Raw genomic sequence first — 15810 nt, forward strand, 5'->3', positions numbered from 1 at the left:
CAGCCAAAAAATAATGCATTCTAAAAATCGACTAAAACTTTCGACCTAAGATTCTTGAAATTACTGAACGCGACTTGTGCGACATAAATTTTGAGTTTTTGACAGCGCGAACGACAGCCGAAGTTGAAGATTGTTCTCGACTTTTGAAAATGCTTTTTTATTATTTTTATCCACTATGTTGCAAATAAAATTAACTGTGTAAAGTCACCGGTTTAGTATAATCAGATTCCTAACTACCTCTCAATCAGACTGATCTGGATCGGAAGTAGAGGTTATACATTAGTTGTAAAATTTAAAAGTCATTGCAAAATAATAGCACAAAAATGTTTTGTTGGGGTAATGCGACTCATCATGAACTGTGTATAGAAGGACCGGAGACTCTGGATTTGGTAAGTAAAATTAAAACATTTCTGTGGTTATACAGCTTTACAAACGGATTAGTAAGTAGCTTGAGTCTACTTTGTAAATACTATTGCATAAATTAGATTTACGTAGGTATTCTCTGCGTTGAATTAATCGAACAGATAACCAAGTGATGTTAAATTAGTAGCAACAATCTTATCTTTAACTTTCTTTTATTTAAAAACATGAAATGTTTATGACTGTCCAAATATCGACTGGTTTAACTGCATACTTATTGCGTAGGTAAATAGATTTATATTACACGTAAATATTCCTTTATAATTTTAATTTTTACCAGGTGATTAAACCAACATTATCAAAATGGCGTGAGAGTAACCATATAAAATCAGTAGCTGCCGGAGAGTTTCATTCAATGTACCTTACAAATACTGGCCATTTATATTCCTGTGGAAACAATGAGGTTGGCCAACTGGGACGCCATACAGACAATAGAGAAGGAAAAACTCCAGGTATTGTTACAGTTTTACATTTTTAATTTTAGTTTTGTATTTCGAAGTGGTGGTCCTTTTTTGATACTAGGTGAAATAAACCTATTCATAGTGTTTGGTTATTAGAGACCAGAATACAATCTAATCTAAATGAATATGATGAAAATATCTTGAGTATTGTGTAATGTCAATGTAAAGTTGATAACCTAGCTAATTAAAAAAAGATACAAATAGTATTTGAGTGCAGATAGTATTTGAGTGTAGAAAGGATGCATGCACAGAATTTTTCAACAAAAAAATCTTAAAACTTATCACAAAATATCTTTGATTTAATTAGAATTAAGTGATGCATATCCCAAAAGACATTTGTTTACCATACCAAACAATATAAACCTATGTATCCACATGAACCTGTCTGTTATTTAGATGAGACTTAATAAAGCTAAACAAAAATCTAGTAGGTAACGTTCGGCCATTCAGAGAATGCGTTCCTGACACGTCGCGATTGAACTGACGACGTAACTTTGCAATGGCGTTGCAGTTACGATAAAAATATTTTTGCTGGTTGTTTACCGTTTTAACAATTGAGGAGCATTAAAACAACATTATTATATCAATAATCAATGAATGTAGTTACGTCGTCAGTTCAATCGCGACGTGTCAGGAACGCATTCTCTGAATGGCCGAACTATAATATATTTATTATTCATACACACACATGTTACACCTTGATTTATGGGGGAATACTTTCAGCTGAATTTCAGTTTCTGTCTGCATCAATATTTGTGTTATAGTTCGGCCATTCAGAGAATGCGTTCCTGACACGTCGCGATTGAACTGACGACGTAACTTTGCAATGGCGTTGCAGTTACGATAAAAATATTTTTGCTGGTTGTTTACCGTTTTAACAATTGAGGAGCATTAAAACAACATTATTATATCAATAATCAATGAATGTAGTTACGTCGTCAGTTCAATCGCGACGTGTCAGGAACGCATTCTCTGAATGGCCGAACTATAATTAATGTACAAAGTAAAGGGATGACTATAGTTTTTCTTCTTATCATAATTTACCTTCAGTCAGTATCTCAATATTGCAATATTATCTTCTTCTTGTAACGTTTATCATGTTTATCTTTTCAAACATTTTTTTATTTATTTTTCAGCACTAGTTGAGACTTTCAAAGACTGCACTGTATCGGCAATAGCTTGTGGTATCCAGCACTCAGTGGCTCTTGATGAATGGGGCCAGCTATTCAGTTGGGGTTCAGACAGTATGGGACAGTTGGGTAGCAATCTAGGTACACATGCTCAGGACAAACCTAAGTTTGTAAAAGGTTTAGCGACAAGAAATGTCATACAAGTTGCATGTGGTGCATATCATTCCATAGCGTTAACAAACAGTAAGTAGATTTGTTATGCATAACCAATACATTGCAGAATACAAAAAATACAGTAAAATATTGGCATAAACTGTGAGGTTTTGACACTGATGTTATAAAAAACGAAGATGCATGTTTCCATCAAATAATGTTTGTAAACAATACCTCTTATCACATCCATTTATGACATAGTAGTAATGTACAAAACCAAAGGTTACTTAACTTTACAAAACAATTTAGTTGTCCCAATAGCCATAGTGTTTATTTTTCTTCTAGATGGTGACCTATTTTCTTGGGGTGCAAATAGCTATGGCCAATGTGGATTAGGTACAATGACAAACAAGGAAATGATACCACAAGCAATCACCTCTCTGCTTGGCGTTCCTATTGCTATGATTGCATGTGGCAGTAACCACACATTTGCATTATCTAAGTAAGTGCTTATTAGTTACTATTAAACTATTCATTAAAAACATCATTTAACACTCACCAAAAATGTTGAAAAATAGAAATATATTATATGTATTTATTTTTTGGAAATAGATGGCAATGCAACCATTTAGATTTGAGCTCAGTCAAAATGTAACCTACAGTACCTAGTTCCCCTTAAGGCCTCATTTACGGAGACGCGGGGCGTCACGCGTTGCGTTGAGCGGCGCGGCCCGCACTGAATTCAAATATATGGCGTTGTATGAGTGCGTTTACGGAGAAGCGATTTTAGACGCGTTTGTTTGAATTAGGGCGTTTTTTGCGGCCGAGCCCGCGGATGGCACCGACGCGTCCCACGCGGCGTTTATCGCGGCGGCGCACGCAGCGGCAATTCTCGAGGAAGCTATGTCCAATACGGAATCTTCTGTCAGTCTTATTTAGAAATCGCGTAACACAGACGTAGTCACCGTCGCAATGGAGCATGATATGATCGACTTTTTTTTAGAAGAAAATTCAAAACTAGTCAATTTGATCGAGGCGAGCGTGCGCTGCCGCGATGCCCGCCGCGTGCTTCGCTACACGCCAGAAGATTCGCCGCGGGCGCCGCGGCGGGCACCGCCACGCTTCCCGTCTCGCTTCTCTATGAACATGGAGGTATATTGCTATAAGTTTGTGTTTACGCGTGCGATGATGCGTGCCGCTTCACGCGCCGCCCCACCGTATACAGAAAAAACGTCCGACGCGCTGCGAGACGCCACGCCACACGCGACGCGAAACGCCCCGCGTCTCCGTAAATGAGGCCTAACATTGCCAATTCAGTTGTGCAAATAACTGACTTAAATGTAAAATGAGTATGTATAACAAACATAAATAATGTAAATTGCTATGATGTAGTGCATCTCATAGTGCCACACGTTCCACTGTAAACAATACACAAACTAAAGAAACTAGTTTACATAGAATAACAATTCCAGAAAAGTATGGAACACATAAACAGTTGTTATCACAAAGTAGGTATATTTTGTTAAGTATTATAGAGCTTTATCAAATTGTGGTCAGATAAAGTTTGGTTTGCAAAATGTTCATACAATATTCTGCCGTGTCATTTATTATGAATAATACTAAGTATTAATAAATTGAATCCAATTTATCTATACATTCTTTTATCTATTGATCTAGGTATGCTAGAAATTACAAATCAATGCATTATCAGTCATTAAATTTAATTAAATTATTATCTTGCAGATCCGGCGCCGTTTTTGGATGGGGTAAAAACACGCACGGCCAGTTAGGCCTACAAGATAGAGAGAATAAGTGTTACCCTTCGCATTTGAAAACTTTGAGGAATGTTAAGGTATCAGCAATATCCATTTTGATGTAGTTTGATTCCAATTTCATTAAATCGAGTAATATTTCGGTTAAGGGAGCGTTCAAGTATTACGTAACGCAATTTTTTATTCCCCCTCCCCCCACTTTAACGTTTTGTAACGCTTTTCTGTCCCCCCCCCCCTGTCTTAACGTTACGTAACACTCAAGTGATCATTTTTACCCTGAAGTCGCAAAAAGTTATGTTATAATTTTTATCCTTGGTATAGTTTTAATTTTCTACTACAGCAATCTACATAAACACTAACGAATACTAACAATGACGTACTATACAATCTAGAGATTCCCCGTAAAACGTAAACGAAAACGGTTGCCAATTTAGGAGTTTTAATTCCCTAATATTTTATATAAAAAAAAAGAAATAATATTACGTAACGTGTTGTAAAAAAGACCCCCTGCCGCCCTTGTCACGCATTGTAACGTTTTAGGAGACCTCCCTGCCCTCCCCCAAATTGCGTTCCGTAAAACTTGAACGCTCCCTAAGCTACAGTAAATATAATCTGTATATTGTTCTAGGTGTGTCATATTGCATGTGGAGAAGACTTTACGGTGTTCCTAACATTAGACGGTGGCGTCTTCACATGCGGAACTGGTGAATACGGTCAGACTGGACATGGCACCACAAAGGATGAGCTTGTTCCCAGAAAAGTAATTTGTTATAATTTTATAGTTGAAAATACCCTAAATTAACTAAAACCAAAAGAAGAAATGTTTTCTTTTGTAATCTGATATTAGGTCTATTTTGTACTCACTGGCAGACACATAGCTGATGCAATACGTAGTACCTATTGAAGGCTACTTTCATTTCTCAAAATATCAAACTCACTTTTGCATCATACTCCAAAAACCAATATCAACTTTCTCCAACCACAAGCCCAAAAAAAGCTTTCTTAATTTTTTAAAATAAATTTACCCCCACACTCGGAGACATTTAATGATTACCTACTTAAGTCACTCCTTAGTGACAGATTCTCATAGAAATTCTGCACTAAGGAACGGCTTAAGTAACCATTAAATGTCTCTGAGTGTGTCCATTAATCATGTTTCCCAGGTTATGGAGCTTATGGGCAGCACGGTAACGCAAGTGGCTTGCGGGCGCCGCCACGTGCTGTGCCGGGTCGGTGACCGCATCCTCGCGTGCGGGTACGGCGCTCGGGGACAGCTGGGCTGCCCACACATGGCCTTCGCGTTAGTGCCCACGCCGGTCAACTTCACGCCTAATGATGAGTCGCCTGTAAGTCGCTTTGATTTTAATTTATCAACTTAGGGTTGATTTATATTAGGCCGGGCCGTGCCGTGCCGTGTCCGGGCTTTTACGAAATTCTAAAGACGAGCGTCGTTTGTGGCCACGGATCATGCACGGTGTAATATAAACTGCTTCATACAAAATGTATGTAACGTTTCACATCCGTGCCCCGTACGAGCCACGCACACGGCACGCCCCGGACACGGCCCGGCCTAATATAAATCACCCCTTACCCTTGCTTACATGTAACGTTGTAACGGCCGATCCCAACGTTCTAAATATATTTGCATATTAGAGATGGGTTTGGGGCTTATGTCAAAATTCTACCTCTGGTAAGCAAAACATCAGGTTGATAAAATATTGGGAACTGTCTTTAGTCGGGTCCATAGATTCCGTGTTACGGAAGGCACGTTAAATACATTCTTATCATTTGTTACAAGTAACTATAAGAAACGTAAAAAAAGGTAAAGTAAAAGGTCTGAAAAGCAGCCTTATCAAGTGGTATTAGTTTGACCAATTTGCTTGTCCAGCGCTGTCGCATTTTATTTAAATGGATTAACGATGTAGCGCGGCTGAATCTGAACGCGCCAAATGCCTTGTGTGTTGTTTGTTAAAAGAAGAAAATTGTTGTCAAATGGGTACAGTCATTAAGAGATGTTAACATTATTCAATAATGCAAGCCAGGCATTATTGATTTCTTTGCGTGTATTCAGCATTTCCTATTGCTAAGTAACATAACGCTCAGTATTTTAATGCTCGCATTATTCAATTATATGTTATAATAATATATAGTCCACTCTGCTACGCCCATTTGATAGCCACATTTATTAACTAGTAAATTCATTTCTATCATAACATTCAATTCTATTGTTTTCAATACAGACTGAAAACCCTGGCCAGAGTAAGGTAAATAAGTATTTTGCTAAATTATAAGGCCGTATTAGTTTGTAGTTTTCATTCTTTCTTTGCATTTTCTTACTTTTTGACACCTTTAGTGTAATACTAGCACAGTGGTACTATCTGTGCTATACAGTCGATCAGTTTCTATTCAGATGATGGTGATGTTCAAGCCAATTATAGCGACTTTGATTAAAAATAATACTATTCCGTATGACCGATTGTATAGACATAGATATGTATAGACTGTGAAACTAGTCAGTTTTATGTAGGAGTTTATTTCTTATGGATTCCGTTCTGGTTGCTAATATTCTTGTTTTATTCTTTTGACTCAACAAAAGGAATAATAAAGAAATGTTTTTAACCTAGTAGTGAAAGATCGGCTTGCCACTCTTACTTATGCGAAGCCTTAGAGTGGCTAATGGCTATGTTTATTGAAATTTAATGGATATGTTACTCATATCGTTAACAATTATTTCTATGTTTTAGAGATAAAAAACAGCAGTTTTATTTACATTTCGATGTTTATGATATTACCATCAATGTTTAAGTACATTGGTGTGATAATAGCCTGATACGGGTTATTAACATGAACTATTGTTCTTCAGCTTAAGAAGAAACCGAAAGTCGAGGCCGCGACAGCAATATCTCGAACTAGCAACGCGGGCGTGTCCAAACTAAATGTTGAGTCATCTGTATAATATTATAAAATGTATTAGTATTATGTTCAATGTGCTGCAGTTTATCAAAAAATACTTAGATTTCTATGTAATGGTCTATTCTGTAGCTAGGCCTTTTTATTTGTTTTTAGTTCTATATCATATTTTTTCTTGTAGCTAGAACTGTTAGATAGTTGCATGATAATTTTTATTGTTAGTAGTTAAATCTAAAAAAAGTGATTAAATTACAATGAAAGGTATAAATCGCGCGCTAATCTGAAGGCTGGCTACGGATCTGAACTGTATGCTGTTATGTATCACATGATTGTTTCAAATGTTTTGGGGACTTCCCGTAATTACGAATGCAATTTTACTGTGCTATTTAAAGTCTCGGCGCGGGCAATCCCCTAAACAAGAGGTGGTTGCTAATGACTACTAATGAGATTGTCACACGGATGTGTGCGCCTAATAACCAGTATACCTATACAGTAGCGATAATTTACCACGATGTTTGATATATTGACACTATTTTGTGTAAAGATAAAAGTTTATTTCTAATTTGAACGACCATTTTCTACATTATTGTCGTCAGCTTCAGGTTTGAATACGTAAATGGTGTCAGAGGTTTCTTAAACCAAAACTAAAGACCTCTAACGAGGTGAGGTTACTTCGTAATTTATTTATCAAAAACATTTTAACGATCCCATAGCCTGCCTTCTCTAACGCGCGATATTTTATCTCTTAACTGCTATCTGTGTCTAATGACAGTGCATCGATAAATAAAATTGCTTTATGCACTGTAATATAAATGTCATGTCATGATCATAATGAGGAAAATAATAATTTACGTTTAATGTTATTATTAATTTAATTAACAGGGTGTTTATTTGAAGGCTAGGCTTGTTTAAAGAAGGTGATAAATATAGACATCAATTCAAATATTTATAATTTATATTATTTTTTATATCCTAAGAAATCAAATCACCTAATTTAAACATGCTTAGAAACAAATATTCACCTTGTATCAAAATCAAATTAAATTAACAAAAATTTTACGTTGATTGCAGTTCTCGCAAGAAATCTTCAAGGGTCCTATAAAGGTGTTTGCAGGCGGGGACCACAGTTTTCTGATCATAGACCATGATAGGTCTGGCCCCGTAGATTTCCGTATTCAAGACCATACGAAACAAATTATGACCCTGACTTTATCGAAATTGGCTGCTTGCGAAGTATTTAAAGACTGCGATGTTGTTAATCAGGTGAAATATGGTGTTTTTCTACAATGTCATAAATATTTAATTAATAATACTGTTAGGTAGATCTCCTAAATAATGTTGGTCAACTTGGATCACTAACAACATAAACGTCAGATTTCTTAAAATATGTATTACTATCAATAAGACGTTTAATTTTCTAAGTAAACAGAACTCAGGCCTTACTATCTCAAATTTTATTATTTTTATTAAAACGTGTGTGTACATAAATTCTGCAATGAAAAATCAAATTGTATCATTGCCTTACAGGATACACTGGCTTATTTAGAAACCGTGTTCGGATCCCTGGCATGTGTAAACGGTTCGTTTTTAGCGGCTAACAATGCCCACTTCGGCTGCAATACTAAAGTGCCTGGCGTTGATCTAAGAAAGGCTGAGGAAGCATTCACACTAGTTAGCAGATTTGAAAATACTACTATAAAGGAACTCGTAAGTATTATATACATAGTTGACTTCCTAATAGAACTTTTAGCTCAGTTACTACTGCAAGCTTTATCGATTCAGGTTAAATTGTTTGTTTTTCGACCGACCTCTGATTTTGAACTTGACCTTCAATTTCATACCGATTGGCGTGAGCGATCAAACAAACATGCAATAGTTCTATTGAAGTGTGATTGAGAATTCTATAGAACTTGCCTATGTCAAGGCCACATTTGTATTAATGCAGGTTATGTATAGAGGCATACGTAACCTGCGCTATTGCACGTAAATGTGGCGTTTTGCTACATTTTAAATACTGCACAGATTTTATAGACGTATCCTGCGCTAATATAAATGTGACCTTTTACTACATTTTAAATACCTACTACAAAGAGAATCTTTGTTAAAATGTTTTATCCTGGATTACCCATTCCTGCTTCTCTGGTGAACTACTTCCGGATAAAGAGAATATATATTATTCTAAAGTATAAGCTATATTATGTCCGAATTTAGTCAAAATTCGTTCAGGCAAAATTTCCAGAAAAAGTAGCAAACAGAAGGATTCACTTTTGTATTATTGGTGTGTGTAAGAAATAGCCCATTATGTTTTCTTCCAGATCTTCAACCATCTAACAGAGAACATAATAAAGAAGATGAAAGTGTCTCCCCCTGACGCGGAGGCACTCCGAATGTTCCTCATCTTGCCTCTGTATCATGAAATGCGTAATCCTCGACGACATGTTGAATTGCAGGTAAAATTGCCTTTTGAAATGTTATACATATTAAAGCATCTGCATTTTAAATGACCTAAACAATAATAAATCATCAATTGACTTAGCACTTCTCAGCAGTAAGAGATTGACAGCACATCTCATGATCTTCTTACCCACTGAAATGTGGTTCCATAAGAAGAAGACACACTGGTAAATATACCTTCGTACGAAAGAGCACGGACTCCTGAAAATTCTTCCTTCCTCTAACAGAAACACATTTTATTCAAGTACTTACACAAATTCTTGCTCCCCAGGGGCCTTTTGCGGAAGCATTCAACAACTTATCTACACACCCTCAGAGAATAGTAAATCTATGGTGGGAGGCTCAAACCCCGGAATATTTCGAAATGCTAGTCGATATATTCAAAAGTGTAATTGTTTACGAACTTATGCAACCGTCAGTGAGAGCGAACAAGGTAAAATATAATACACAAAAAATATGTGTAAGGAATTTGATTTCAAACTATCACCGCCGATATCTTTCTGTTTACAGAAAATATACTTTACACATAGCATAATACAAATTTTGAATACTCTGTCGTCGTTGAACAAAATAAACTTCACAAATCCAAAGAAACCGAAAATCCCAGCGGAATGTTTTTATATTGAAGACTTGTGTGATCATGTGGATATTGCTACCGATTATATTACGTGGCTTTCTGATCATGCTGTAAGTACTTACCTTGACAATATTGTTACATGTTCTACCAATTGTCAAATACTCCTTGCTTGATGTGATGTTCTCAGTTTTTTTTCATTAGAACACCGGATACCTACTTACACATTATCTAATTAACTTTAATGCATTTTGTAATAGATTTTGTGTAACTTTTCAGTCTGCCCATCCTCATATGTGTAACTACGCGTTCCTATTCGACGTTCAATGCAAATCATTGTTACTAAAAATAGATCAACAGTTGCAAATGCAAATAGCTATAAGTAGAGCGGCCACGCAGATATTCACCCGATTGTTTATGGATCCTACGTATGAGTACCAAAGAGACCAGTTCCTTAACCTGACAGTTTCTAGGAACCATATTGTAAGAGACACCATGACGCAAATCAGTAACCATGAAACTTCGCAGTTGAAGAAACCGCTTAGAGTGAGTATTTGTCAACACTCCAGATAAAAAAAATCTTCAGTCAGTTTGTAATAATTTATTTCTGAACACATTAACAATAGAGTAGAGTACTAAAGTAACAAAGAAATAATTTACATATCTCCTTAGTAAAAAGGCAAAAGAGGAATAAAAATTGCGACAATTTTCGTGACATCCAATGTTCTTTCAGGTAGAATTCGTTGGTGAGGAGGCCGAAGATGCCGGTGGTGTGAAAAAGGAGTTCTTCTTATTGCTCCTAAAGGAGATATTTGACCCAGTATACGGAATGTTCAAGCAATCTGAAGAAACAAACATGATTTGGTTCTCTAACAACCCGTTCGAAGATGATGTCATGTACTATTTGATTGGTAAGTCGATGTCCAGTCTATGGATATCTGAATACCCTTAAGGATATCATCAACCTCCTTCCGATATCCCAATTTTATTTAGGGTCGGCGCAACATATTTTTTTCACTTTCATATTAATCTACCTGCCATCATCATTGTTTCTCTACTTTTTTAAAAGTATATAGTATTACGAAATAGGTTCTGTAGCTGCTATAAGACCACACATTGTACCCACAATTATTAGAACGATGGAATTTTTCTATTCAAATTTGTCAATGGGTAGACTGTCTATGTTTCTATGGTCAAATTGATATCAATAAATTGAGTTTAATTAATTTTATATTATTATTATTCAATGTTATAGGTGCGATCTACGGCCTAGCTATATACAACTCGATTATAATCTACGTTCCGTTCCCGCTGGTTTTGTACAAGAAGTTGTTAGAAGAAGCTGTCATGTTGGATGACTTGTCGGATCTGTATCCTACGCTTGCCAACAGCCTTAAAAGTTTACTGGATTATCCCGATGAAGATGTAGAAGAGGTGAGTTGAACTTTTATTTAATACTTATTTTAATAAAAGATACTTATAGACACAGGCAGCTCAACCTACCCGAATCTGTTCAACAGGCATGATGACAGTAATCAAAAATCATTAAAATAATATATTTATTAAATTAAACTTGAAGCTTGGAATATAAAACGCGCATTGTTTTCTTTATTAATAATGTGATTAATGTGTATTTTTATAAAATAAAATTACGAAATAAGGCAATCCGCCATGATATCTTGAACACCAATCAGAGCTCGTGACGTCATCTCTCGAAACAACTCGCGCGAAAGCGCGCGAACGTCACATTTTGTTATTGTGAACTTCCACTGCGATCTTTGTTTTTAATTAATTAATTGTTCATAACACGAGTTATGGAGCCCGGATTTATCAAGGCAAACAGCGCTAATTTGCCTAGAATTGAAATCATAATGCTGGGAGAGTTTTTCGCATCAAATAAAGATTTTTGTTCAGCTGAATTTAGAAATGTTAAAACTTCCATGTAGGTATACTAGTTTAATTAAAAAAACTTCCATGTAAGTGTATTAGTTTAATTAAAAAAACTTCTATGTTAGAATATTCGTTTAATTAAAAACAATTTTAGTTATAAATAATTCCTTAAAATTACTTTTGACAATGTATTTGTTATCAGGTGTAAATGTTAATGAAATCTATTGTCATGGTTCTACCCTTTATTTATAAATTGATTTTTCTTTTAGGTCCTCCAGGCCATCCTATGGTGATGACGCTGTGAGTTGCGTACAGCTGAAACGCAAAAAATAAAACAAAAAAATAAAGTTGTACCCTGGGCAATATTGCTTTTGAATCTCGCCTTGCAAGTTTAAGCCACTTGTTTCGTATTTTTTTATTGTGAGGAACGTACACAAATAACTTATCAGGAGTTGTTTTGGATGTGTTCTTACACTGGGGGACCCCACAACACCTATGCACTTTCGAATTCATATTTAATAACACTAAAAACTTAATTATTGCACGTGCGTTGTTTACTTGCGTCTTGTAATTTCAGTCGTGACGTCACAAGTGACGACATGACACTGACAAGCGTTTTCGCGCCGGATTCAAAGTGGACAGAGAAAAATGCAATTATTTGATAAAAAAACTTCGCATTTTCTTAAAATTAATAATTTTTCATATAAAATAGACGTATACCTACATCATACAAAGGAATTTAAAAATTTGTCATCATGCCTATTTTACCAATCGAACATTTACCTTTCACTATTGTGATAAAGTTGAAAATCTATTGACATTTGCTATCGTCAGTACAATTATGTATTGACCTTTATTTGTCGTCCCATGATGATGAATTTACTGAACATTGTTGATATCGGTGCTAGACTCAGTCATCGTATTGTAATACAGGTTGGGCGCAGCCGTATCTTGTTCCTCTAACACTGAAATTATTCTAATTGTGTATATTAATTAGTCCTGTCTCCTCCAACAGGTATTTAGCTTATGTTTTGCAGTAAATACAGAAGTTTTCGGTCAGATACAAGTACATCCCCTTAAAGAAAATGGTGAAAACCTTCCAGTAACACATGAGAACAAACAGGAGTATGTGGAACTATATGTTGATTTCTTGCTCAATAAGTCTGTTGAAAATCAATTCAAAGCTTTCAATCAAGGGTTTCAGAAGGTAAGAATTATTTTTTAAAGGTTTACACACGATAAGCTGTAGGTCCCAACTGTCATTTGAACATCTTTGACAGTTGTTACGAGTAGTCAGAAGCCAATAAGTCTGACAACCAGTATTACCTAAGGGTATTGGGTTGCCCGGGTACCTGTGTTGAGGAGACCAGATAGGCAATCGCTCCTTCTAAAACACTGGTACTCAGCTGCATCCGGTTAGACTGGAAGCCGACCCTAACATAGTTGGGAAAAGGCTGGGCAGATGATGTCTTATATTTTACACTTTTGTTTATCTTCGTTTATATTTTACAGGTATGCGGTGGTAGAATAATCAAACTATTCAGATCACATGAAATGATGTCCGTTGTAATGGGCAATGAAGAATATGACTGGGAAGTGTTTGAAAGTAACTGTGAATATAAAAATGGTTATACTGCTAGTGATCCACAAGTCAGGTAAATATGTTCTTACAAGAAAAGATGCTTATTAAAATTAGATCTTATTACAAAATATATAAAAATATTCCATGTTTTACAGGTGGTTTTGGGAAACTTTCCATGAGCTTCCATTGGAAGATAAGAAGAAATTCCTTTTATTTTTGACTGGCAGCGACCGTGTGCCTATTCAAGGAATGCGTGATATTAAGGTAAGTACATAGTGGCAAAACATTTACAGCTAATAATAGATAAGATGGTGTGGATGAATGGTATGGGAGTAGTAAAGAGTAGTAAAGATTTTAGGTTTCAACTAATGATATTGTATTTTGTTACAGATTAGGATTCAAGCGGTAGCTGACGACAGGTACTTTCCAGTAGCCCACACATGTTTCAATCTCTTGGATCTTCCGCGCTATAAAACTAAGGAACGTCTCAAATACCACCTTGTCCAAGCTATTCAACAAACACAGGGATTCTCACTCGTATGATTCTGTAGTATGTAGTCTATTGAAATTTTACCAAGATTTCAGCTGTATACACACTGCGTATTAACGCCGCATTCGTATTCAGTGTGTATAAAGCTTAGCACTATAGGCTGGGGCTTAGAGCGTAGTAGTGGAAGCGAGGTTTTTGTTGCGTCTAAAATATATCAAAAGAAATCGTCCAGCGAAATGTGCGAACATTCGTTCATACGTAGAACCGTTATAACTCAAGGAAATTTCATTTACACAATATTATTTCGCACGTTGTGTGTTAATAACTATTACGATTGAAAGGTTATACCTCCTCTACACTACTCGCATAATTCCTTGACGAAGTGCGTGGGAAGGTTGAACGAAGTTAGACGAAGTGCGACACTGCACACTTGAACTTCGCGGAGCTCTTCGGGCCCTTTGCCTCGGTCGAAAAACCACCGACAACAAGCGGTACTCGTTCGAGGCAAGGTGAAGTTGGACGAAGTAAGACGAAGTACCTTTAGACACTCTTGTATTCGCCAAACTTTGGTCAACTTCGCGAGTAGTGCAGAGGAGGCATTAAGAAATGACTTTCCGTCGAGGTTCCAGTCTGATGTGTGAGAATGTAGCTCATATTTTTGATTGCTATTTATTATAAATTTAAAGTACACGTGGGTTCGATGCCTCGTTTTTTAGCTGAACTCCATTTAGAATAAACACATTTGAATAATGCAACAAAAATATAATTACACAAACTAATTATATTTTTGTTTTGTTAATGTTACGAAGCTGTCAAATAAATATTTGTCATATAAATTGTTTTAAGTGATGACTTTAGCATACTCACGGTGCCTTTCCATGAAAAAGTATCGATATTCCTGATATTTATATATTTTATATTTATATATTTTATCGTGTAATAAATCAGTTATGTTATGCAACTTTTATAAAGAGGAATGTTTTATTTATTAGTTCCGATGTGGAAAATTTGCATTTAATTGAATGCTGTAAATCTTTATGTGATGACCGGGAGTATTCTGATACATAGCTGGGAATGCGTAGTTTGGGTAGCTATGTGTCGAATAACTTTCGATGGTAATGTAAAAGCCGAATCACAATAATGTACCCAAAAGCACGCACTATTATGACAACATAATTTAGACCATATGAGTGATCTACAAATTGGTGCGTTTCCACGCAATTAAGCAACGCATGAGAGAATTGGCTTTCTATCATTTATGACTTATTGACTTTCGTTGTGAGTTGATATCGGTTAACCCTCCGCCATCTTTTCAGAAGACAGTAAGTAGGTATTGACGGCTGCACATAGTATTCGAAATGCAGGACAGATTGGGATTTAAAATATTGGTTGGCCGAAAACATGACAACTGTATTTATTGATAATTAATATTGTAAAAATATCGGTGATTGCGATGCCTAGGTCATAGTCATATTAGTGCGTGCTTGGGTTGTTGTTTTAGAGCTTTAGAAAGTTATCAATAGTGTGGGATGCCATTTATTACAGTCTCGAACCTTCTCATGGAGATGTCTGGGCAGCCTTAACTATGGTGACGAAACATGTAGCCACAATGATTTTGTACATAAATCGGCTACCTCTGTGATATTAAACGTATGTCATTGGTTACATTCGGCGACAATACAACGGCTTATTAATTGTTACTGTATTTTGTTATAAATTGTACATGTTGTACATATTCGTACTGTACGTAGCTTGGCTAGATTGCTGTTATTATTTGGAAGCATTTATTGAGCACCTCAGTCTAGGTACTCGGCGTGGTTTGTACACGATGTATGTAATGTATGATAATATAATATTTTCATACACAAATATCGTTTTATTTCTCTGCTAGCTACCATAATTTATGAAACTGGTCCTAAAACTTCAGTAATTTTGCTCATATTAGATGTATACCCTGTCGTCAAACTATACCCT

At 35.9% G+C, this 15810-nt stretch overlaps 1 protein-coding gene across 3 annotated transcripts; it reads left to right on the forward strand.

The window, feature by feature from the left end:
* The first annotated feature begins 77 nt into the window (after positions 1-77).
* Positions 78-15705, forward strand: LOC124632163 (probable E3 ubiquitin-protein ligase HERC4). Of its 3 annotated transcripts, none has more exons than XM_047166861.1 (20): positions 78-389; positions 701-872; positions 2018-2254; positions 2510-2666; positions 3908-4016; positions 4565-4696; positions 5100-5282; positions 6177-6200; positions 7918-8109; positions 8374-8553; positions 9162-9296; positions 9572-9733; positions 9811-9987; positions 10154-10420; positions 10608-10785; positions 11130-11308; positions 12780-12971; positions 13277-13419; positions 13502-13610; positions 13737-15705. In XM_047166861.1, the coding sequence occupies exons 1-20, from the start codon at positions 324-326 to the stop codon at positions 13887-13889; spliced, it is 3147 nt and encodes a 1048-aa protein (XP_047022817.1). In that variant the 5' UTR covers positions 78-323; the 3' UTR covers positions 13890-15705. The 3 variants fall into 3 exon arrangements, with proteins under 3 accessions (XP_047022817.1, XP_047022816.1, XP_047022819.1); XM_047166860.1 differs by lacking the exon at positions 6177-6200 and adding an exon at positions 6800-6874; XM_047166863.1 differs by lacking the exon at positions 6177-6200.
* Positions 15706-15810: the final 105 nt, after the last annotated feature.

Source organism: Helicoverpa zea, chromosome 7 (assembly GCF_022581195.2).
Source record: "Helicoverpa zea isolate HzStark_Cry1AcR chromosome 7, ilHelZeax1.1, whole genome shotgun sequence".
Taxonomy (NCBI): domain Eukaryota; kingdom Metazoa; phylum Arthropoda; class Insecta; order Lepidoptera; family Noctuidae; genus Helicoverpa; species Helicoverpa zea.